At 38.4% G+C, this 26,505-nt stretch overlaps 1 protein-coding gene and 1 pseudogene across 16 annotated transcripts in view; one reads left to right on the top strand and one right to left on the bottom strand.

The window, feature by feature from the left end:
* Window positions 1-26,505, top strand: part of GREB1L (GREB1 like retinoic acid receptor coactivator) — a 264,851-nt gene that overhangs the window by 204,508 nt on the left and 33,838 nt on the right. For all 16 annotated transcript variants that reach the window (XR_009497387.1, XM_059895623.1, XM_059895621.1 and 13 more), the window contains 3 exons: window positions 2,101-2,298; window positions 21,712-21,892; window positions 23,730-23,922. Coding sequence is in view for 15 of the 16 variants with exons in the window: in XM_059895623.1 (XP_059751606.1) it covers window positions 2,101-2,298; window positions 21,712-21,892; window positions 23,730-23,922 (572 nt within the window). In the remaining variant the exon portion in view is untranslated. The remainder of the gene's footprint in view (window positions 1-2,100; window positions 2,299-21,711; window positions 21,893-23,729; window positions 23,923-26,505) is intronic.
* LOC132347532 (tumor protein D52-like) lies at window positions 9,348-10,024 on the bottom strand (annotated as a pseudogene).

The raw sequence follows: 26,505 nt of genomic DNA on the forward strand, positions 1-26,505 counted from the left end.
CGGGGGTCCTTGGTGTACTTTCCTTAACTCCACCAGCTGTGCCCACCACTGTGGGTGCTCATGTAGGGCTTCAAAGAACTACTTCAAAGAATCTAGACTACAGTCTGTGCAGGGCTCCTGGCTGTCTGCTCCCTGCATCTACTCTCCAGTGTGTAAAACACACATAATCTCAGGGTTAGCGAGGTCTTCCTGGCAGCTGGAGCAGAAACACTGACGTATCATCTGACCTACAACGAGCTTGCAGAATGCCAAGGGGGACGGTGGGACCAGGGGTGAGGAGTTCAATCGCTAGATTGGATTCCTTTAGGTTCAAATCCTTCCCCAGTTCCCTGTTTGATGGGGACAATATAAGAAAGGACAGAACAGAGAACGGGAGAAGGATGGATACGAAGCAGGTCCATACAAGTGGATGCTGACGGCCTTTTGGCTTCCACTTGATGGGAATGCATCCTTTATGCATTAGGACGACCTCAGCAGGAAAAGTAGCATGGCTTGCCATCAGCTGAGGCGTAAAAATGAATTCAAAGGCAAAAGTTTTTGACTTCTGGACATTGCATGACAATAAAGTGATCATCCAGATGATCTAAAATGTGTTATGTGAACAAAGTTAAAATTTTGAAATTCTCAGATGCCCACATTCATATCCTTGATTCCCTGTTTAAGAAACATTGCTCGGGAATTCCCTGGTACCCTGGGTTCAATCCCTGGTCAGGGAATTAAGATCCCGCAAGCTATGTGGCCAAAAAAAAAAAAAAAAGCTTAAAATAATAATAAATAAGAGATCTTGGTGGTTAGAAAAAAAAAATAAAAAGAAAAGAAACATTGCTTAAAGATATTTTTAGGTTTCCAACTTCAAAATTTGTTAAGTTCAATTCTACAAAGTTATGCCATTCCCTGTGTTAGTCCCCATTCATCTAACCCACAAAATGAAAGAAACAACAGCCTAACTATCCAAAGACAGATTTTTATTTTGATTGGTAATCTTTGTGGGTCAAAAACTATTTGGGCTATTATTAAAAGTTGCAGTTTGGGGCTTTTCTAGTAGGTTCTCTCAGCCAGTAGGGAGACCCAACCTGTATAAATCTCCACTCACTGTCAGGTTTCCATGGTGGCTGGGGTCCCATGACTACCGTCTTTGCCTGGGAAGTATTGCAGCTTATTTTAGAAAACATTCATTAGCACAGGTTAATTGGGCCCTTGTGTGTTCCAGTCAGACTTCCACATGTGTTCCTGATAAAAAGCAGCCCTTTCAAGAAGCATTAAATGTTTCTGCTCAGGTGTTTAGCTGACTAAGCCTGTCTCTCATTATGTGTGTGTGTGCATGCACGCATGTGTAAGAGAGATTGATCGCTTGACTATAACTTGTAATAAAAAGCTACTGGCTTGTTTAGAGTATCTGGGCAATGTTTTTCTAATACGTCACCTATTGAGCAGCCAGCTGGCCATGTCATGGGTCAGGTCTCTTCAGATAGTACAGGCATCAGCATGGGAGTTGACCACAGTCACCCAGACCTGCTAGGTCACAAGCACTGGCAAAGTGGAGTCAAGTGGGAAGAAAGGTGAAGTTAGTGTCATGGGGAGGAGAATTTCAAGCCATGTTACAACTGACTTGCTGGAGAGGAAATGTTTACTGCAGTGCCATCCAGTAAAGCTCAGAGGAACTCAGCATGATTATGGTTATGGCATTAGCTCTGAACTGGGTCTGGGCTCAGGCACCTGACCTGTGCTGATAGTCCTAAAGAAACCAGTAAACTCTTCCCCTTTCCAGAGATGAGTCCTGGCTCTTGCTGCAAGAGTGCGGTCTGTCCCCCCATTTCTGGGCAGGGGAGGGGTGCTGAGTTCATGCCTTGTGAGACAATTGATATTAAAATAATACATTTGTAAAACTACTACATTCACTCTTGAGCACATCCTTTCAGCCAAGTTGTCAGGGAAAACTGGGCAAATCTATTAAAAGTCAATAGAGTGAGGATAGAAAGTGAGGATTCTTGGTGATAGAGCATCAATCTACCCTATGTGTATTATTCGTCCCTATATGGATTCATAGAGGCCATCACAGAAGTGAATTAATCTTGTTCTTATGACTTTTTTAAATTTTAGATTTAGATAATGAACCCTTCCAGATTTATCAACCGCAGCTTACAGTTGCCAGAAAACTGTTGTCCCAGGTGTGTGCTATAGCAGACAGCGGCAGCCAGAGCCTGGACCTCGGCCACTTCAGCAAAGTGGACTTCATCATCATTGTCCCGAGATCCGAGGTTCTGGTCCAGCAAACTCTTCAACGGATTCGACAATCAGGTAAGATGGAACTTTCAAAGAGGGCCCTACCTAGATCCAGCCTTAGATTCCCTCTGCCTCTTTCTTTGGCTTAATCCAAACATTTTTAGGGCACTTCCATCCTTTTTTTCAGTAATAAATATCACAGGAGTACTTTAAATATTACTTCAAATTTATCTGTGAGTATTTCCTCAAAGTACTCTGAACTTTTCCCTCCTAGGTCAAGGGTAAATTGCTGTGCATGTTTGCCTGATTCTATTAAGTCTGTGATGTCATCAGTGGATTAGAAACTGGCCACTCATTCATGAAGGGAAATTTCCTCAAGACAAAGATAGCCCTGCCTGGGATGACGGGGTCTGTGCCACCTGAAGTCCTTCTGTGGCTCAGTGAGTCATTCTCATAGGAGGATACTTATACCTTTTGCACACTGCCAGCAGATTTTCAGCCTAGAAACCAGAACCCCATCCCCTGTGTCAGCAATAAGAAACCTCATTAAAAAAAATTCAAAGTTAGAATTTCTCCTAATGACCTTAAGAGAATAAGTAGAGAGGAAAACAATTTTTTTCCAGAAAATGTGAAAAGGTAGGGAGCAAATATTTTAGAAGTCTGTGGTAAATAACATCCCTCTCAAACATAAAAGTTGCTTAGAATTACAAGAAGCAATAAGGAATTTAGAAAATTGAGACTGCTGAAAATGCCTGCCTTTGTAAACTAGGTTTGAAAAAGAAATTATAAATGTGAAGTTGCTTCTGAGTACCTTAGCTGGGGGAAAACACACATACACACACACACACACACACACACACACACACACACAGATTTTAACTGGAGGATAAATCTTTTTGCCGCAGTAAAAAAATTTATTTTCAATATATTTGAAAACAGGAAGCAGAAAACTTCAGAAGAGCTTAAAATACAGTTTATATGTTCCACACCTGTCATTCAGTGCTCCTTAAACTTTAGGGTGCATGCAGATCACTGGGAATCTTGTTAAAATGCAGATTCCCCTTCAGTAGGTCTGGGTGGGCTCCAGATTCTGCATTTCCAACAAGCTCCCAGGGGCTACCTGGGCGGCTGGTCAGAGGACCACTCTTTGATTAGCACAGCTCTACAAAAAATCTTTCGTTCTAAGTTTCATGGGCCAGATGAGCTGACTAACAAAAGGCTTTTCCCTCTTTAACATCTCTTAGTGGCTGTGACTGAGACATGTAAAGTCTTCCCATGCCTTGTCGAGACCCAAGCTCCTGGTTAACAGTGCAACCTGCGTTTTAGCCTCTAAAATTTTGAATGACAAGTTACAAAATGGCCTGTTAGAAATATTGACTTATAGGTGAATTAGCCAGAGACGGTCAAATGCCTTCTCTCACAGCTCTCCCAGAAACCGGAGTGAGTTCTAGACATCCTCAGCTACTGGCCATTCGTCATTTTCTTTCCGCCCCCCTCCATTGAGGGAAATGGAGGGGCTTTCGTCACACCAGGCATTAACCAGATTTTTGCTACTTCTTGTGGATTTTCCACTTCATTACTAAGGAGGGAGCACCTTCTCTTGTAGGTTTTTTACTTGTACCAAAGGGCATTTATGGCCTTCCTGAGTTTGTGATCTGATATCCCAGTCATACTCCAGCCAAGTCATCTTAGCACCTGTTTCAAGGGGTGAAATCATCCATGGGCAAGTGGTTATTCTCTCCCCAGAGCCTTTTCCTCAAATAACCTCTTGATGACCTGTATTTTCACCTTTCTTAGTCAATGCAAGACCCTAAATAAAACCCTGCATTTTGGACAGATAGAGAAACTCTATTGGTCCTTCCTTTTCCCTTCTCAACGCCCTCAGATTTTTCCAAAGTGAGTATTTTGAGATCATCATTCCTCAGAAAGGACTGGTATTTGACTAGTTACATAAGCTTAGAATCCAAGAAAATCAGTGTTACAGAGAGATTCAGAAAATTCAAGGCAAAGCATATTTTTAAAATTATTCACATCTGGCCTTGGCATACATACTGAAAATTTTTGCTGCAAAAACAATCACTTCTATATATTTTTAAATAACTGTATTCATTTTTATTATAGAAAAAACCAGAATTGTGGTTTTCTTTGTTTTGAAAAATAAAAGAAAGTAGGAAATTTTAAACACTTATAATCCCACCACTCAAGGATAATCACTGTTAAAATGACTTAATACCTAGTGTTCCAGGCTCTCTTCTCTGCCTATGTCTGATATTATAGCAGGCACATTTTTCCACATCATTAAGCTTTTGTAAGCATCATTCGTAATGAATGTATATGATATTCCATATCATAACAACACCAAAATTTATTTGCTTTTTTTATTTGAATACCTTTCTATTTTTGGAACACATAACAGTTGATAGAACCCGAAGGACCAGAAGCATTTTAAGGTGTAAAGAGATTGTCCAGAGCAGAGATTCTCCACTAAAACAACTCTTGAAAGTCATTGCTATGAAAACACAGAGGATTCTCAAGAAGTCATCTGACTCCGTTTCCTCATATTTTGCCATGTGAATCAAGGAGAGCTACATTTGCCTAAGGTCCAGAGGGCAGTGCTTTGGGGACAAGGGCTGTTTTCTCATCTCTGTGTGCCTGGTGCCTCATTTCTGCCTCTCCTGGGCCTGGCACCAGTAGGGGCTCAACTACGGGTTCGGGTTCGAAGGGAGAGCTGAGGCTGGAGGGAGGAAGGGGAGGGATGGGCAGAGGGAACACCAGTGCCCAAGTGCTTTGCTCTCTGGTTCCATTTGCCTTTCCCTAAAGGAAGCATTTCAGCAGCCAGCCTGCCAGGAAAAGCACCAGGCAGGGAGAAGCAGCCAGGACATGCAGAAAGGCCACATCCTTGGCAGCCCTTGTGTGGCTGAAAGAAAAAGTTGAAAATAGAAACCATCACGTTGTTGCAGACTCAGCATTAAGGTGAAGCATTTGATACCTTAACTTACTTTCTAACTAAGGAAGGGAGGCAGGGAGGAAAAGAAGACAAAAGAAAACATTACAGAAAGAATTGGAAGGTAAAAAAAAAGAAATGAAATGGGTTAAACATTTTTAAGTTTGCCCCAGATGGACTTGCAAATGCTGCAGTGATCAGTGGAGAAGCAACGTAAGGAATTTTTAGACCATAGGAAATTCTTTTGTTTTAGTGTCAGTTTTTTTATAGACTGATGTTGTAGCATAGTTCTTCTAATTCAAGAAGCTCCAAATTCTATAAATTAGAATACTAGGTTATCAAAATGCGATCAAAATGCAAGCCACTTTCAACTCAACATGAGTAGGATGAAAACAGGAAGGATTAGTAACTGTCCATATTTTCCTCCTTCCTGCTTTTAAAATTGTATCCGTGGGAGCCCCCAGCAAATGGGAGCAGATCTAGGAGTGTCCAGTCAAGGAAGTTTTATCATGCTCAGGGGAATGACATAAATTTGACACCTCAATTACATGCCTGATCATAAAAGAACCAGAGAGACAGTTTCGTCTGCTGATATGTAGATAGGTTTTAAGGCAGTGGTAGGGATTAGGAGGGGAGGAGAAGAGATAAAGGAAGGCAATTTCACTTTCTAAAATGTATTTTCTTGGTCTCATCAACCTTATATCTCCTTGTTAGTCAGCAGAAAATGTAAGCAGAAAAAAGGAAGTGAGAAAGGCAGCAGGGAATGGGATCCCAGGGAAGAAAGTACTAGGAAAGCACTCTGCCCTGAGGTGGAGTAGGGAAACACCAGAGATTCCTCTGTACAAATATAACTGAACAAGTACCTAACGTTAGCATCCGTGAAGTCAGTTTCCAACCAAGTAGTAGCTGCCCAGTGCCCACCCCTAGTTTATAGACAGCGTTGGCACCTGCCTCACAGCCATCACCTCCCATCCAAGTGGATGACCCCACCAAATCCTAGCTTCTCTACATTAAGCTCTCATCCGCAAACACCTTTACCTCTACTGCCCCTCAGTCGCCTGCTCCCGAGTCATATCCCAGATGCTGCTGGATCCTGGAATTGTAAATTCTAACAACCCCAACACCAGACTACAGACTTCTTTGCAACATACACTGTGTGGGGAAAAAAAATCAACCTTTCCGATTGATGCCTCATAAATTCTTTCTGGTTCTTTAGTTGGCTCTCTCTCCCACTTTCCACAGTGACTGGCTCTTGCAGACTCCGTTTCACTCACAGTTCTGACCTCATCCTTCTCTTAGCAAAGGACCATGCCGCTTGTCTCTCCCCTCCCCCACCCCCAAAGGAGGAAAACTTCAGATAAAAACTTCCTTCCAAATCTGGAAACCTACCTGCATATACACCCGTCATTCCCACTTCCTTCCTGATCAGTGAAGAGCTGCCCTCCTCTGTGTAAGCCTGATTCTCCCACCTTGCTCTGGAGGCCGTGCTCTCCTCATTCTCATGGACCTCACACTCTGATGATCTCTTCTCTCATTGTCACCTTCCATTTCCTTCCCTCCTGGAGCTCCTTCCACCAGTTTTAACCTGCCCCACTCTCTCTGAGACAAAACAAGCCTCTGTTATCCTACCTAACCTTCCAGTTCGTCCTCCTCGGCTTAAGTGACAAACTTACTGAGACAGTTGTCTGTTGTCATCTTCATTTTCTCATCTCCCGGTCACTCAACACCTTGCAAACTGGCCTCCACTCCCCACTGCCACGCTTGTAGGACTCTCACCAATGTCACCAATGACCTTTTCTGTCCTTATCTGGACTCCTGACAGCACAGGTGCCCTCCATTCCTTCCTTTAAGCACTGCAGTGCCTTTGGCTTCCAAGACACATCCTTTCCCAGCCTTCCTTCTACAAGTCATGCTCCAGTGCTACTGTGTACCCTGTGGTGCTCCAGCCTGACACTCAAGACTGCATAGTGGCTGTGTGTTGATTAATGATCTTTCTCTTCAGCTAGAAAGCAAATATTCAGGGTATAGGTCTGTCTTGTCTATGGCACAGGAGACACTTAATAAATGTGTTGAACTGAAGTTTTGTAACATTCTGTTGAATGTTGTTGAACAAACAACAATTTTGTTGAACAAAATTCTGTTGTTTTAAGTTAAAATCTATTTTAAGAAGAAGACATAGGGAATTCCCTGGTGGTGCAGTGGTTAGGACTTGGTGCCTTCACTGCCGTGGCCTGGGTTCAATCCCTGTTTGGGGATCTAAGATCCCACAAGCCGTGTGGCACAGCTGAAATAAATAAATAAATAAGAGGAAGACATAGAAGTAATTAATATTTAAGATGTGGCAGTCCTGTGGCAAAAACAAATTCAGTCAATAAAACCATGTTTCGCAAACCTACTTTGGCCAAGAGTAAAGCCCTTAACATGGGTATGTATCAGGTGTATCTGTCAGTTCACACAGGGCTCTGAAGTTGTATCTGTGTGTTCAGAATGCTCTTCTTATGCAGATCCAGTGCTGCTTCCCTCCTTGACCCAAACAAACAGCATAGTCATATACACCCACACAGAGAAGTCTCACCAAACCTAAATCAGAGAATTCTCTCCCACTGGGAGGACAGAAGGGAGCCAGCCAGGCCACCAGAAAACAGTGGGACCACCAGTGCAATGGGTACCGAAAGCAATTACCTGGAATTTTAACCAGCTGTTTCAGTTCCCAGGTTATATATTTATTTTTCTTTTACTGATATACAGAATTTATTAAGCTTTTCACATGTAATAGAGCATAGTTTCAGTTGCATCTGAAGTGCTAACAAAAGCTCCAGCAATCAAGAATGGCAGCATGTTATCAATATTTTATAACAATCAACACTTGTAGCTTTTCAGATTTGGATAAAATCATTTATCCCAAAGTAAATCTAGTCATGCTTTTAAAAAATGCTTTAGGTCACTCCAAGCTTGGCAATTAACATTTGGCTTTAACAATAATAAAACAATCACAACTTGATAAATAACAAATACAACATTGTAGGCCATAACCATACACAGCATAAGGAAAAGATAGTGGTGATGAGTAAGTAGCCATTAGCATTAATAGAGTACCTTGGCCTCCATGCAGATACTTCCAGAGGCTTTGGTTCATTCAGCCCTGACACTCAGTTTTCAAAGCAGGGGGCAATATCTACAGTATCATTTTGTAATTTCTAACACACTGAAAACAAGTAAGTAGAAAATGATGAGTTGATTTTTATTAATGTATTAAATCCTCAGGAGTTATCACCAACCCCTTAGTATAAAATTTTTTCAAGTTATATTAGTCATATAACTTGGTGTGCTACTTACTGTAAATGCTGCTAAATGAATTAAATGAAGACAACAATGTTTCCCCTAATGTGATTGATTTTAGCACTTTTCAGCTACCTAGATCTAAAAAACTTTCAGGCTTTTGAACTGAACATTTTCAGAGAGTGTTCATATTTCAACATATTGATAATACAATATGCTTGATTCAGAACGTTAACTTGCAATTTACTCCAAAACTAAAATTTTAATCTGGTGAAAATAAGTAGCTATAAGTGGCATAATAACCATGATGCATAATAACCATGACACTGAAATGGTTACTGTCACAGATGGTGATAAACAAGGATGTGAGGGCTCCACTCTCAAGTCACCTAGGATTTTGAATTACTGTCTGTACATATTGTCACTTACAAAACTATAACCAATTGAATATTTAGTCTGGTGTCTTCAAACACCCAAGATATAAGATAACTTATACCAAAACAATATCTATTCAAAATATTTTTTGTAGCTGGTAGTTCTTCCCTTGGAGGTAAAGAACATTTTGCCAAAACTTTTAATAACCAGGATACAGAAAATTTTGAAGAGCAATCTTATGTAGGAATCAAATATACAGAGATTCAACGAGGAAAAAAGAAAATTGTATAGAAGACAAAGATCAAACTGGTATCCCAGATCCAGAGCAAATTTTGTAAAGTAGGAAAGCAATTATGATAACCCACAGCTTCTTAGGTCATTCTAGTGAGGATCTCCAGGTACTGTATGTGTTTTTATAATGATATTTCCTAAATAAAGGGCCTTAAATGCAAATGAAAGGGTGTCTCCCAGGAATAGAGGTTAAGATATTTTTACGTTGTTCAACCCACAAACTATTTGGTCAAAAGAATATGTAAAGCTCCACAAAGGCACATCTGGTGGAAATTCATGGCAATGAATGTTGACAAGATGTGCTTGGATCTCGCTTGCAGCATCTGGCAGTGAGTAGCAGAACAAAGGTGGAATCTCACAGACTCTCCTGTGTCTATTCTGGAAGAGGCTCCGTGGTGGTGGAACTAGCATTTGCAGTCGAATTCAAGAATTCTCCAAAATCACCACCAGCAGGCTTGGTTCCCCCTACTTTAGACTTTAAGTTTTCAACCCTTTCCTCAAATTATTTGAAAGTTGGGTAGTTTTTTACATCTTCCAGCTTTTTGGTGATGACTGATCCAACAGATGAAAAAGAAGCTGAAGCCTTATGTCCAGCCTGAGATAAGGTTTCAGAGGTCTTCTTGTACACAGACGTGGCTGTCACATCTTGCCACCCTTTGGCAATGTTCTGTTTTAGTTTCTGTAGTGAATTGATCCCAAGTTTCCGCTTGATCTCTGTTAGGTGCTTCTCTTTTGCTGCTAACACTTGAGACAGAGTCTGGATTTCTTCTTCTACCTTAGCAAGTTCTCTTCTTAGCTCTTCTCACTCCTCCTCTGATAGGGTCTCAGTGGCACTGATAGTGGCAGCAACATCTCCTTCCTCGGGCACTGGGTCTGTTCTCAGTAGACCTTGCTCGCCGCGATCCATGTCTCCCGCCCACCAGCAGCGAGTCCTCGCTTGGCCTGCCCGCCCGCCGCACTCCTCCTGTCCTCCTCCCAGGTTATTTGCTGAGAAGAGATAGCCAGGGTGAAGGAATGTCCATTGTTATAAGACTTAAAAATTCAGCATGCTCTAATGATTTAATATTTTCTGGATTTTCATTTCCTTTTTTAAAAAACAACAATAGCAATTGATTATTTATATTCTACTTTTTTGTAATAGGGATCTGAAGACATATCAGTAAAAGCAGTTATAACAAACCCATAAAATCAGCCAAAAATTAAAAAATAAACATGATTTTCATTTCCTTTTAAGCATTAGAATATTTTTGCATACCAAAACTTCAGAGAAATTAATTCGATCCCAAGGGAAGATGAACAGCTAAAACCGAGAGTAGTTTTATTTTTCTTTAGGATGTCTTCTTGACAGGAAGAGCAAGAAATAAAAATTAGAAATAAAAAATTTAGAAGTAAAATTCTTTATTAAAAAACATCAAGAGATAATAACATTCAAGCCAGACCACATTGTTCTCTCCAAATAAATAAGCAGTACCGTGGGGCATTGAGGTGAACACTGTGTCATTTTTACTGATACCTGGACATTTTAGATTTCCCTGATTATTATCAGTTTAACCTGATACTCAGGCTGATTAGCTCCTTCTAGTGATGGGTTCTGGCCGCTCATTCAGACTTTTCACCTCTATGGCTTTGACACTGGTGCTCACAAGATATTGTGGACTTGGTGCCTGTGTTCTTGGTTTTATTCCCCTTCAAGACCCTTAGATGGTTGAAAAATTGCTGTTTCCCCTTTAAAGTTTTGAGAGGAATGGCCTTGGAGGACATGATATTGTTTTTCTCTAATCCCATAAAGGGGAATTCAGGCTAATGCTTAAACACATCTGGCTCCGTAGCCTTCAGTAAAGCCAAAGGGGGCACAAGTGGCTACAGTCTAGTTGCTTGGAGTCCTTGTCCGTCCAAGAAAGTTCCTCTTCTTTGGAGTTGGTTATTTCCGTGGAAGATGTCCACGACTGGGGCACCACCTAAGGTAGCTCCCAACGTTCAGATCAATCACCTTCAGGGAACACCAACCAATCACCAAACACTTTAGGTGATTCCCAACCGCCACTGGCTCTGTTCTAGGACTCAGTAAGTTGCAAAATGTCATAAAAGAAGAAGAATTACTGAAGCCTCCTAAGTTCCCATTCATGTTAAAAAGTAAGATTTATTATTTAGGTAGACATGGCCCTGACTCTCTTGGTGCTACCATCAGTATCCCAGTTGGACCCTGCTGATGTCCATTTTTTATTGTGGAGTTGGAATAATGTGAGATTTGCTCATGATTTATTAGAACATAAACTTTTATTTAATCCTATAGAACTGTGATAAATAAATTATCAAGAATATAGAAAGTGACCTTTCTCAGACCAGCCATTTCTCGGCACTTCTGACCATTTTCAGATTTCACACCTCTAAGTATATTTTTAAAAAACAAAACAAAACATGAGGATAAAACCAGAAACTAATGAAAAAGTTATCCTATATGGGGTGGAAGAGATAGGGGTGGAATGAGTATAACTTTTAATATAGTTTTGACCTTTGATCCTTATAAATGAGTTACATAGTCAAAAAATTAAATTAAATTAAGATGATGGGAAAAAAACTTAATATTAAATGCAAACAGAAATAAATGAACCTAACTGCATATCAAATTGATAACATAACCACACACCAAAAAGAATTAATTCAAGGATTATTTTAAACACGGTTTTCTTATTGAACATTCTCAGTGTGATATATCATATCCTAAGGGCAAAAAGAATTGCAAATGAATCTTGAATTTTAATCAGTATGTGGTTGGAAGTGGTACTGATAATCTTAAGCTATTTTGTGTATATCACAGGATAGAGAAAATGGGTAAATATTTTAATGTTGAAAACCAGTGTTCTTACATGAAAGAAAGGAGAAATATTCATTTTAGATTTAAATTGGAGATAGAAGTATAAACTTATAACTTGAAAAATACTAAATGTCTCTTAGCTTCATCCCCTGAAAGGTTTTAAAAGCAGTGATATTTTGGGACTTCCTTGGCGGTCCAGTGGTTAAGGCATAGCTTTCCACTGCAGGGGGTGAGGGTTTGATCCCTGGTCGAGGAGCTAAGATCCCACATGCCTCGCGGCCAGGAAACCAAGACTTGGAACGGAAGCAGTGTTGTGGTGAATTCAAGACTTAAAAAATGGTCCACATCAAAATAATCTTTAAAAATAAAATGATATTTTAGTATCAAATGTGTGTGTGCACATTTAGCATCTAGATCTTAGGTTATAAATACCCTTCCCCATTGTACCAGCTCTGAGGTAGGAACAGTCTGGAATCTTGGTTTCCAGAAAGTGAGAAAGTACTCAAAGATCGATGGAGGCATGTTGAAAGGACACAGCAGCCTGCTTGAAGGAGATTTTACTGCCCAAACTTGGTAATTCGGGGCATCTAAAGGAATGATGGCAGTGGATTGTAACCTACCAGATTTTTGTAAAGCCCATGAGTCCACAGTAATGCTAAAAAAAATAAAGGGCAGGAGTGAGGGGTGGGACGCAAGCTCTCCTTTATAAAAGAGTACCAGCTAATCAACATATGAAAATAACAGAATTAAGAAATCCCTGTTTTGCACTACCAATATAATTATTGATTCTGGCAAGTATCATCAATGGGTACTGAAACCATTGGGTAAAATGTATTCAGTAACAAATATTCACACAGTCTCAAGTGTCATCCCACATATTAAAAATTACAAAGAGGAAAAGGCATCTTTACAATGGAGAGATCTGGCAGTAGACAGTACCATGTCCATGCAATCAAACTTCGCCATCTCCCATTATGGGACAGATTGACATTATGAACAAGGGGAAGTACATGATGTCACCTATGAAGTATAATTGCCAAAAATGTTTAACCTGAATCTAATCACAAGGACACTATCAGAAAAATCCAGATTGTGTGACATTCTACAGAACAACTAGCCTGCATTTTTTAAAATATCGATGAAAAGACCAAAAAAAAAAAAAAGACAGGGGAGCTGTTTTAATTACACAGAATAAAGAGACATTGCAACCAAGTACAATGCTTAATTCTTGATTGGATCTTAGACCTAAAAATAAAAAGTAAAAAACACAGCTCTGGGACAATTCGTGAAACTCATATCTACTACTATATGTAAAATAGGTAACTAATAACAACCTACTGTATAGCACAGAGAACGCTACTCAGTACTCTTTAATGACCTGTATGGGAATAGAATCTAATAAAGAGTGGATATAGGTATATGTATAACTGATTCACTTTGCTGTACAGCAGAAACTAACACTGTAAATCAACTACACTCCAATAAAAATTAGTTTAAAAAAAACAAATGTATGCTGTGTACTAGAGAATATTATATCAATGTTAGTTCAATTCTTTGGATGTAATAATGGTATTTTAGTTATGTAGGAGAATGCCTTTGCTCTTAAGAAATACATATTGAGGTATATAAGGGTGAATATTATATGTTACTTCTAAATTATTCAGCAATAATAACAACAATGAATAAAAAGTAATAAAGAGAAAAAGCAAATGTACCAAAATATTAACAATTGGTGAAACTAATTGAAGGGTATACAGGTATTTATTGCACTAGTCTTTCAACTTTTCTGTAGTATTCAAAGTAGAAAGTGACAGGAAAATAGTCACTGTACATTGATGTTATATCCATCAAATAGAATTTAGTATAGTTACTAATGTCTTTAAAAAGTTTCTTAAACATGGATATATATTTGCCTTCCCCCCTTTTAAGAAATTTTAAATATTGAATAGATCAAATTTATAAATTTTATGAGGTATTAAAAATCACAATATAGTGAACACCCACGTACCCATCAAAATAACTTACTGAAGACTCTTGTTCCCCACCCTGATGCTAACATTCGTCTTCTTTCAAGGGTAACTATTATGCTGAATTTTGTGTTTATTATTCCTTGTTTTATTTATAGTTTTGCCATAGTGCATAACTCCTAAACAATATATTGTTTAATTTTGTATACTTTAAACATTTTTGTAAGTGCATTTGTCTGTAATTTACTTTTTATACTCAATATTACGTTCCTGTGATTAATCCTGTTGTTGTGTGTAGCTGTAATTCACTAATTTTACTGCTTTTTAGTGTTCTATTAAATGAATATAACACACATTTTTAAAAAAATCATTTCTCCTATTGATGGACATTTAGGTTGTTTCTAGTTTTTTACTATTTCAAACAGTGCTGGTACACATGTACAAGAGTTTTTCTGAGAGAAGAATTGTTGGGGCATAGGTTATGTACACTTTCAACCTTACTAAATAATGCTAATTTTTTTCCAAGGTGGTTGGTTATATTTACATTCCCACTAGCAATGTATGTGTTTCAGTTGCAAATGTTTGATATGGTCATGCTTATTTTTAAGTTTTTTTAATTTTTTTTTAATTAATTAATTTATTTGTTTATTTTTATTTTTGGCTGTGTTGGGTCTTCGTTTCTGTGCGAGGGCTTTCTCTGCTTGCAGCAAGTGGGGTCCACTCTTCATCGCAGTGCGCAGGCCTCTCACTATCGCGGCCTCTCTTGTTGCGGAGCACAGGCTCCAGACGCGCAGGCTCAGTAGTTGTGGCTCATGGGCCTAGTTGCTCCGTGGCATGTGGGATCTTCCCAGACCAGGGCTCGAACCCGTGTCCCCTGCATTGGCGGGCAGATTCTCAACCACTGCGCCACCAGGGAAGCCCAACATTAATATTTTTAAGATGGCAATATTCCGCAAATTGATCTCAGATTCAATGCATTCCCTATCAAAAACCCAGCTGACTTCTTTGCATAAATTAACAAGCTGATCCTAAAATTCATGTGGAAATTCAAGGGACCCAGAATACCCAAAACAATATTTAAAAAGAAGAACAAAGTTGGAAGACTCTCACTGCCCCATTTTAAAACTTAATACGAAGCTACAGCATTTAGACATTGTGGTACTGGCATAAAGATGACATATAAATCAATGGGATAGAATTGAGAGAGTCCAGAGATAAACCCTGCTATTTATGGTCAACTGAATTTTGGCTAGGGTGCCAAGTCCATTCAATGGGGAAAGTAATCTTTTCAACAAATGGTGCTGGGGCAACTTGATATCCACATGTGAAAGAATGAAGTTGGACCTTTACCTCACAAGCAAAAAGTAACTTAAAACAGATCAAAGACCTAAATGTAAGACCTAAAACAATAAAATTCTTAGAAGAAAACATAGGTGTAAATCTTCGTGACTTTGGATCAAGCAGTGATTTCTTAGATACGATTCCAAGAGCACCACCACCACCACCAACAAAAACAGATAAACTGGACACCATCAAAATTTAAAACATTTGTGCTTCAAAGGACACCATCAAGGAAATGAAAAGAGAACCCACAGAATGAGAGAAATTATTTGCAAATCATATGTCTGATAAGAGACTTCTATCTATAATATTTAAAGACCTATTATAACTCAATAATAAAAAGACAAATAGCCTAATTAAGATATGGGTAAAGGATCTGAATGGGCACACATCCAAAGAAGATATACAGATGACCAAAGAGCACATGAAAAGATGCTCAACACCATTAAGCAGTTGGAGAAATGAAAATCAAAACCACAATGAATACTACTTCATGCCCATGAGGATTGCTATAAGCAAAAAGAGAGACAATAACAAGTAATATGTAGAGAAACTGGAAGTTCATACACTGCTGGTGGGAATGTAAATAGTTTAGCTACTTTAGAAAACAGTCTAGCAGCTCTTCAAATGGTTAAACAAAGAGTTACCATATGATCCAGCCATTCTACTCCTAGATATGAAATGAGAGAGAAGTGAAAATATAGGTCCACACAAAAAACCTGTACACAAAAGTTTACAGCAGCATTATTCATAATAACCAAAAAGTGGAAACAGTTCAAATGTCTATCATGCCCATAATGAATGGATATATAAAATGTGGTAATCTATACAATGGAATATTACTCAACAATAAAAAGAAATGAAGTATTGATGAATGCTAAAACATGGATGAAACTTGAAAACGGTATTCCAAGTGAAAGAAGCCAGTCACACAAGATCAGATATTGTTATGATTCTGTTTACATTAAATGTCCAGAGCAAGCAGACCTATAGAGAAAGAAAATATATTGGTAATTGCCTAGGGCTGGAGGACTGAGGGGGGAATTGAGGGATGATGGTTAAAGGGTCTGGGGTTTCATGAAAATGTTCTAAAATTGCTTGTAGTGATTGTTGTACAACTCTGTGAATTTACTAAAAGCTATTGAATTGCACATTTTATATGGGTGAAATGTATGTGGACTATATATTAATAAAGCTGTTAAAAAATAGGGAGTTCACATAAACCCTTCACCAGCTTTTCTTAAAGTTGAGAATTTATATAACCATAGTACCGTGATCAAAGCAGGAAATCAATTCTGGAACAAAACTATTAACCAACTAAAGACCTCACTAGTTTTCCCTTAATGTCATTTTTCGTTCCAGGATTCAATCCAGGATCAAACACTGCATTCAGTTCTTTTGTCCTCTTAGTCTCCTGCAACCTGGGACATGTCTTCAATTTTACCTTGTTTTTCATGACCTTAACGGCTATCTCCAATTCCATATGAACACTGCAAGGTTCCTTTTAGTCCTTCCCCATTTCTCTATTTGTAACTTTTTTCTCTGACAGGGAGAAATCTGATTCTTGTTATCTACAATGTACATATTCACTGCTTTGATTTTTTTTCCTAGAAGTTACACAATTGCTAACCCACACCCCTGTGAGAAAACAGATTGCCAGCTAAAGTGTTGCCGTACAATTCTTTTGGTCTTTAGCCTTATGGTTTCCAGCCAAAACACTGATTTGTTTTACCGAGGTTTGCTCTTTTCATGCTCACCCCCCCTCAATGTGGTTATGTTAGGTTTCATTTGTTATCATTTGGATTCCATGTTGCCTGCCTCTCCTCCCATCCAACCCCCCATGCCCCACCCCATTCTTTTTTTTTTTTTCTTTTTTTAATATTTATTTATTTATTTATTTGGCTGCGCCGGGTCTTAGTTGTGGCACGCAGGATCTTTGTTGAGGCATGTGGGATCTAGTTCCCTGACCAGGGATCGAACCCCGGGCCCCCTGCATTGGTAGTAGAGGGTCTTAACCGCTGGACCACTAGGGAAGTCCCCCCACTCCATTCTTTTTTTTTTTTAATTTATTTTTGGCTGCATTGGGTCTTCATTGCTGCGCGTGGGCTTTCTCTAGTTGTGGCAAGCGGGGGCCACTCTTCATCGCGGTGCGCGGGCCCCTCACTATCGCGGCCTCTCTTGTTGTGGAGCACAGGCTCCAGACGCGCAGGCTCAGCAATTGTGGCTCACGGGCCCAGTTGCTCCGCGGCATGTGGGATCTTCCCAGACCAGGGCTCGAACCCGTGTCCCCTGCATTGGCAGGCAGACTCTCAACCACTGCGCCACCAGGGAAGTCCCCCCACCACCCCACCCCCCCACTCCATTCTTGATTAACTTTGTTCTATGGTTCTAAGAGCCAAAGCTATACAAAACGGTATATTCAGAGAAGCATCTCTCCCTCATACCTACTCATTCCCATTCTCCCTTCTTTACACCCCTTTCCCACCCACCCCCCTACTGGTAACCAATCTCTTTAGGTTGTGGTTTATCCTTCTTGGATTTGTTTTGCAGAAATGAGATACATAAGTATTTTCTTTCATCCACTTCTTTCTTACAATTATCTTGTTTTTTAAAATTTGTATTAATGTGGTATTATTCCATTTTATTATGGTTTTTATTTGTATTTCCCTTATTATTAATGAGGCTGAACATCTTTTCAGCTGTTTATTGGCCATTTGGGTTTCTTCTAGGAAATGCCTGCTAAAGTTTTTTTTTTTTTTGCCCATTTTCTCTTGGATTTGTAGGAGTAATTTATGTATTCTGAATACTAATCCTTTTTAGTAATACTAGTTACAGATTTGGAAGGCTCGTCTTTTTATTTATAACATCTTTGATGAATAGACCTTCTTAAGTTTAGTTTATCTATCATTTGGCCTTTTGTGTTTAAGAAATCCTCTATGAGTTGCCACAGTTATTCTCCTTTATTGTCTTCTAAAAGTTTTAGAGTTTTGTCTTTTACATTTAAGTTTTTAATCCACCTGAATTTTTTTTTCGCATATCAGGTAAGATCCAATATAATTTCTTGGTTCTTCAGTGCTGACTGTTGAAGAGCCCATCCTTTACCACTGATCTACATTGCAAGCTTTGTCATAAATCTCCATTTTATATGCATGTGGGTGTGTTTCCAGGGTTTGCTCCATGCCAAAACCACTGTCTTGTTAATACAACTGTATAATTATTAGTCTCTGGTAAGGCAGATCTCTCCCACCTTTTCTACTTCAGGGCTGTCTTGACTATTCTTGGTTCTTTGCTCTGCCATATACATTTTTAAACAATTTTAAATTTTAACTATATGTTTATGGTATACTTCTAATTTAAGTCTTCTTTAATGTCATTAATAGTTTCATCATTTTCTCCATAAAGGTCTTATACACCTTTTATAAGGTTTATTCATAGATAATATTTTTTGACGTCATTGTAAAATAGTTTTTTTTAAATACTATTTCCTAACTGTTTGCTGTTGGTATAAAGAAATACAACTAATTTTTATAAATTGATTTTGAATCCATCAACTTAACTAAATTCTTATTAATTTAATTGATTTATTGGTGGATTATTTTATGTTTTCTACCAAGACATATTATTAGTAAATAGTGATAGTTTTGTTTCTTTCTCTCTCTCTTTTTTTAAGTAATTGGTGGTTCCATTTATTTCTAAATATAGTAAGAGCATAAGATATTTTTATTGAGTTGAAATAAAATGCTTGTAATGATGCCATTAACACCTCTTGAAAGAGGCCCTCTGAAGGAAGACACAATATCCATTTTTGTTTTATATTTACTAAGGAGAAGCTGTGAAGGGAGAAAGGAATTAAAATGGAATATTAAATTATATTCTGTTTATATTTTAATATACACTGCATAAGACCACCAGCTTCTATGAAAGGATAAATACTGTATCATTAGACTGGTTGTGGATAGTTTTGTTTCTCACTTTACAGTTATAGGTAAAAAAAAGTCAGGCTATACAGTTATAAAATGTGAGCTAGGTAGCAGAATATCCATTTAAAAAAAGTAGGAAGGAATGCACAAAAATGTTCACAGTGACTTATTTTGAGTTAAAGAATCATGGATAATTTTTTCTTTTTTAATATATCTCTATACTTTCCAGTTTTCCCAAGATGAGTATCTATCACTTTCATAACCAGGAAAGAAACAAAACTTAAAACTAAAAGCAAGTCTAAAACAAAATGTAAAGGTAAGGATGATATACTAAAAATGCCCCATTAGAAATAAAACAATCAAGTACCTCTGATGTGCCTCCCCCCCACCCAGATATACCACTGCAGAGCCAGCTGGCAGCATAGACTAATATACCATGTTATGTCTAAGAGAATGACCTCTGAGATTCATGGAACTTTGTCTTTCCATTAAGGGCATGTATGGACTTGACCTGTCAAAGGCATACAATTGGTCGGCATTTCATTTGTTTTGAAATGTGATCAACTCAATAATCCATAAGATGCATTTTTCCTCTTTGTGAATTATTTATGGTCTTATCATATTAAGAGACTCCTAACTCTCACTGCTTATTTCCTAAGGATAAACTTAGGAAATATAGACTAATTTTCAACTGGTTGTACTCTCCCTATTTTACAAATAAGGAAACAGAAACCACCAGAGATTAAGTAGGTCCTCTTTCTGTGCCTCTGCTCACCTCCTCTACACCAGAGGACTTTGTCTCTCATCATGACATGTGTCAAAAATATCCATCTTCTCCATCATAAGCTCCATGAGATTAAGATCTTTGTTTGTCCTGCCCTCCTGTGTATCCCCAGGCTGAACACAATACCTGACATAGTACCTGATATATAATGGATGTTCAGTAAATCTCTATCGAATGTTGAATAAATTTTATAAGCAATCCATGTTCCAAAAAATCAGACTACTTGCCAAATTAAATGTTTGATTAATTGCTTTTGGAAATATTCACAACATCATTTGACTACACGTGGGTGGAAATTGAAAACAATCTCTGAGTAAAGGCTCCTAATGAAAAAAGTTTGAAAACAAAATTAACTTTCTGTTTACCTTTTCTGGTATAATGAATTTTTCATATGGTAAAACATTTTTCCTATTTTCTTTTATACCATTTAGAGCTATTAGTATTACAGCATCTAGATGCTAATTGCATATAGCTGTTAATTAGTCTGGTTTTATATGAAAAGAAAAACTAGACAAACAAAACTAAGTCAACATAATTCATAAAAGTCTCTTCACTTAACTTGTTTATCTATTTTAATTTAAATTTTTTTCCACACAGTTGGGACTGGTGGATGTGGCTGATATTGGATGTTAAATAGATATCCTTGGAGGACCATATCTAACCCCCAAATGTGACATATCTAACCCTAATCAGTCTTCTGGTTCCTTCTGCTTGGAGGGTCATGGGCTTGACTCACAAGGCTCTCCTCTCAGAGGGCTGAGTGTCTTGGGCAGGGGAGTGTTGTGCACTCTTGTTTGGGGGCAGTGTTTTTTTCCAGCTTTATTGAGCTATAATTAACATATTGTCTAAGTTTAAGGTATACAGTGTGATGTTTTCATGCATGTATGTATTGTGAAATGTTCACCACAATAAGGTTAGTTAACACACACTTCATCTCACATAATTCACCTCACATAATTATCACTTTGTCTCTTCATTTTAAAGGAGGATTTGGCGTTTTAATTATCCAACAACAGCTTCATGTGCCTAGAACTATTTTAGATGTTTGTATGTAGAAATAATTTTACTATAGACAGAGATAATGATACAGTACAAGTTTTACAGTTTCTAACGTTTTGAGAATATAATTATCTTGAGTAATTCAGTTCATTCTAGTAATTTGGTACATAATCCAACAATTGTTGAGGGCATCCCATACTCTAGGTACTGTGCAACATTGTCACTATATAAAATGAGTAAAATACTACCTAAAAAAGCTCACGATCTAGCGATGTATCTTTGGACATCAGATTTTATTTTCCTTTTTTCTTATATGTGTTTTGTCGCTAAGTTTGGGGTAAGGAAGATTTACACGATTATATCAATTTGGCCAAGAGCTGTAGTCCAAAGCTTCATTTTTTCCAAGTGGCCTATAGTAGCTGTTAGCAGATAAATAGAATTTAATTAGACATAATTAAATTCACATATAAATATAAATTTATATTTCACATATAAATAGAATTTAATTAGAGGTCTCATACATTCAAGCTTCTACTTAGCGTATCAGGTCAGTCCCTGTTGTCATTTGTATGAAGTATGGGAGGTGGGTGCGGTATTCTAAAGAAAAGGAAACCTGATATTTCCTCCTCAAAACTGTTGTGGGGAATATGGAAATGGAAAGCTATCTGCTCTGTAAATCTCTATATATGGTTAGTACCCAGTATATCAGTACACTGAACTTAATCTCATAGACATGTGTGTAAAAAAGATAAACTCTTTTTTCTTCTTGGCAGGTGTCCTTGTAGACTTGGGTCTGGAGGAAAATGGGACAGCCTATCAGAGAGCAGAGAAATATGTTGTTCGTCTAGACAATGAGATTCAAACCAAGTTTGAAGTTTTTATGAGAAGGGTGAAACAGAACCCGTACACACTGTTTGTGCTAGTTCATGACAACTCCCATGTGGAACTAACGAGGTGATTGCTTCAGAGTGAGCAAATACAATATTTCTTCTACAGCAGTAATGGTCATGTACTAAATAATTTAAAAGGTGGTGATTTGAAAGACCATGGACCCTACCAGTTGGCATCTTCTCATGGTTAACTTATTCCCACCCTTTTCTTGCTTTCTCAACTTTTCTTACCGCTTTAATGTTGATTTTATTTTAACTATACTGTGGGCGAATTTACAAATTCCTGTTAAAATCCCGTCTTAAGAGCATTGTGGGACTCAGCTGCTTCAGCGAAAGGTTGGCAACAAGGGGGTTGCGGTGAGTGAGCTCCCAGAAAGGCCATGTGCTTTCCCGCCCACCCCCTCTCCTCCTCGTGGTTCTTCTCATTTTCTCCTTTTCCTTGTCCTCTCTTCCTTCCTTTCCTGCTATTTCTCCTCTTTCTTGCCTTTCTCTCTTCCCTCTTCCCTTTAGCAGCAGTGGAGATGCCACTTCAATGATCTGAGAGCAGATCCAAAACCTTCCACAATTTACCTGTTTAAACAAGAGACCATCCTATCTCTTTATGGGCTTATTAATGAAATAACAATTTGTGTGGTGTGACGGAGTCAGATCAAATCACAGTACTTATCTAGTAGGGGGTATCTTTGTTCCTATGGATTGAAAAAAGCAAGTAGTTGTTTTTTGTTGTTTTTTTTTTAAGGGCAAATAGTTGTCAAGTATTACATATCATGGTTTGTCCTCACCAGGTAGAGGGAGGGAAATTTCAGGCATCATCAAGCATTCATAGATTTTCTTTCCTCAGAACACACTGAGGTTAGGCATCTGGAATTTTTTTTTATCTGTGGCAGAAATGTCAGAATTACAAAAACACTTGTTCAGAAGCCAGAATGTGTTTGGTACTCCATAATCTGAAGTCCAGAGCCATATGTAGGTGTAAAAATGATCTGGTATAACTTGTTAGATTTGCAAGGAAGGAAGGAAGGGAGAGAGGGAGGAAGGAAAGATAAAGAAAAGAAATTTTGCCCACACCTTGTTCAGTTACTGTTCATGTTCTATGAGCAGAAATAGCTCACTGACCTTGTATTCCTCATCTTTGAAAGTTTGGGGTAATAGCTCTGAGGGTTACACATTGGATCTCTCTGTATTTAATTCTCATGGGCCTTGAGATTACTTTTTTGAATATATATATATATATATATATATATATATATATATATATATATACAGAGAGAGAGAGAGGGAGAGGGGTGGGGTGGGGTGGGAGAGAGGGAGAGAGAGCGGGATTGGGAGTGGGGGGTTTTGAGGCTGCATGGAAACCTGGTACCTCCACATTGAACGGAACGGAAAATGACTCAGAGATATGAAAATGTTGGTCGTGGGGAGGAGGCCGGGGGAGTCCTCCCCACAGTCTAGCAGCTTCAAGGGAGGAAGGAGAGTGTGTTAACACAGAGGGGATTCCTTGTAGTTTTGGGGCCTCTTTGGGGGTACAGATCATTGCAGAGTTATAAGCATCATATTTTGATGGAGAGCTCCCTCATTCAGGTGGGCTTTCAAACTGAAGTGATCCACCTCAGCTACGGAGTTGGATATCCTTGGCTTGGATAACTGAGTTTACATTTTGAGGTGTATCAGCGACAAACTGAAAAAGGAAAAAAAAAAATCCCTGGAATCTGTGTGAAAGGGGTAAGAAGGTGGGTCATCTTTGCCCTTCCAAATCCAATGTTGGTTGCTTCTGCTCCTGCCCCCAATTAATAGGAACTAGAAAAATAAGAGCTAAAACATTACCTCCATTTTGATATTCTGATTCTGCATCTAATCAGTTAAATTAGGAGGTTTTAATGTGACTTTCAATATTTCTACAGTGTCATTTCGGGCTCTTTGTCACATGGTGAACCTGGCCATGGATTGGCTGACAGAGTCATTAACTGCAGAGAGGTTCTGGAAGCTTTCAACCTCCTGGTGCTCCAGGTCACCTCCTGCCCATACACTCTGCAGACCCAACAGTCCCGAATCAGCGCCAACAACGAGGTTCACTGGATACAGCTGGACAGCACAGTGAGTCTCTGTTCTACCCTCTGATACACAGTCACGTTCTCAGTTCCCCCGGGGACCAGAATCTTGTAATAAAATATGGTCATGGCAAAAGAGTTCAAAAAACTAACATAATGCTTTCTCTTCTAAAAGTTCCATATAATTACAATTATTATTCACTAAAAACTAGTGAATAGTGTCCTCTATAAATTTGATTCGGTGGTTCTTTTCTGGGCTATCATACAGATATAAAATTGTCTATCCAGTATAGTTTGTCCTCCTAAAATGTGATGTCATCTGACACCATCATCAATATCCTGGATTAGCTTTGTGCCTTTAAATGATTCATTCCAATCTAAAACCTGGAAATTTTATTGTCCTCTTGTTTCAGTCTTACTGATCTAGATGTATATCTATATGTTAATTATTCTCATGCTTCCCAGCAACTGGATTTTTCCTTTTAATCAATTCTCACAGACTTCTAGTTGAAACAGAAGATGCTGGTACTGTTACTCTAAATTACTCAGGGGACTTCCCTGGCAGTCCAGTGGTTAAGTCTCCGTGCTTCCACCGCAGGGCACACAGGTTTGATCCCTGGTCAGGGAACTAAGATCCCACATGCTGCGCAGTGTGGCCAAAAAGGAAAAAAAAAAAAAAACACTTTAAACAGCAATTCCCTGGTGGTCCAGTGGTTAGGACTCCACAGACAAAACAAAACAAAACAAAACACTCTAAATTACTCAGTAGTATCATTTAATGCGTTGAGAATAGCTCAGCATTGTACACATCCAGGTCCAGTCCCTAATACTTAAAAGATATTTTCTGTGACCTATAAACTGTACGCTAAATATATTAGCAAATAAAAAAAATGAGAGTTTTATTAAAAAAACAAGATCAGCCATTAAGCAATAGAACCTTTGTTTAGAAATACTGAACTGTGAGATATTTTTAAATAAACATGTTTAAGTAAAAGAGGCCAGAAATGTCTTACATAAGAATAACTGTTTATTTTTCAACCCAGTGCATTTCACTCTGTTATGAAGTAGGTAAGAAGACTTGGAGCCCTTCTCTTTGAGCATTGGTGTGTCCCTTACAGTCAAGCAAGCTCAGATCCCTGACTCACGTTGGCATCACCAGTCCCTCCCTTGTGAGAACTGTCTCGGTGTGTTGACTGTCACAAGGGGGTTGCTTTGAGCTTTCACTTTGCTGGTATCTTCTCCACCCTAGTTCTGTCCATGAATTGGGTGGGCAAGTTATGGGTGAGATAAGAGGCTGTCAGAGTTCCTTTGCCTCTGAACCAAAACCGTATGGTGTGCCTAGGGTCTACCCCAGTAGTTGTCCTGACATGGAATGGGATAGCCAGTAGAACTGATAAAATGAAACATTGTTTTTAATCCAACAGATAGGGCTCCAACTAAACGTTAAGTTGAGCATATTGGTAGGGGGGAAAAAGGAGAACTATCCTATCCTGAACAGTTGGTTCAGTCTTTTTCTGGAAGGGATCACTCCAGTGATAGGAAGATGGGCTCATAGCTTCTGCCCTTTGTTTTCTCCTGATGTGAAATAATAGAGAAACAGGCTTAAAATAATTTTCCTTAAAAGTCATTCCTATGACTGTGGTTAATTTTTTTAAGTATAATGATGGTATTGTGGTTATATTTTTTAAAGGATTCCAATCTTAGAGATATCTAGTGAAGTATTTGTGGATTAGAGATATGATACCCAGGATCATATTCAAAATAATTGAGGGGTGGGGAGTTATTATATTATAATTAAGGTTTTAAAAAAATCATCCCTGTGACATTGAGAGGAACATGGAGAAAAGGTAAAAACATTGAATCTAATTTACAACAACTTTACACATTTAGGGGCGAAGCTCTAGTGATTAGCTTCCTTTAGTTATCCTGAAGCCAATGTCCTAAAGAAGGAATAATAGAGAAAAGCGAAGAAAGTAGACTCAAAAAATATTAGTGAGCACTTGTGGGCTTGTGTTAGATCTTTCCAAGAACACACAGAGAGCTGATGGTTTAAGGAGAAAGCAAAGTACGTATAAAAGCCACTATTATTCCAAAGTAGAATAAGACATAGATAGAGAAAACAGATTGGTGGTTTTCCAAGGTGGGGGCTGGAGGGTAGACAAAATGAGTGAAGCTGGTCAAAAGGTATAGACTTCCAGTTATAAAGTAGATAATTCCTGGGGAAATAATATACAGCAAGGTGACTATAGTTAATAATACTTTATGGTATATTTGAAAGTTGCTAAGAGAGTAGATCTTAAAATTTCTCACCATAAGAAAACAAGAATTATAACCATGTGTGCTGACGGGTGGATGTTAACTAAACTTATTGTGGTGATCATTTCACAACATATGCAGACAGCAAATCATTATGCTGTACACCTGAGACTAATATAATTTTATGTCAATTATATCTCAATTTTTTTAAAAAAGAAAAAAATCAAGTTGTACACCTTAAATATATACGATTTGTCAAAACAAAACAAAAAATGTAACAAAATAAAAACAAAGTAGAATAAGACAATTGCAGAAAACCAAAGTGCTCTGTGGGTTGAAAGGAGGGAGAAGTCCCACCCATTTGAGAGCATCA

The sequence above is a fragment of the Balaenoptera ricei genome, chromosome 14 (genome assembly GCF_028023285.1).
Source record: "Balaenoptera ricei isolate mBalRic1 chromosome 14, mBalRic1.hap2, whole genome shotgun sequence".
In the NCBI taxonomy this organism is placed as follows: Eukaryota; Metazoa; Chordata; class Mammalia; order Artiodactyla; family Balaenopteridae; genus Balaenoptera; species Balaenoptera ricei.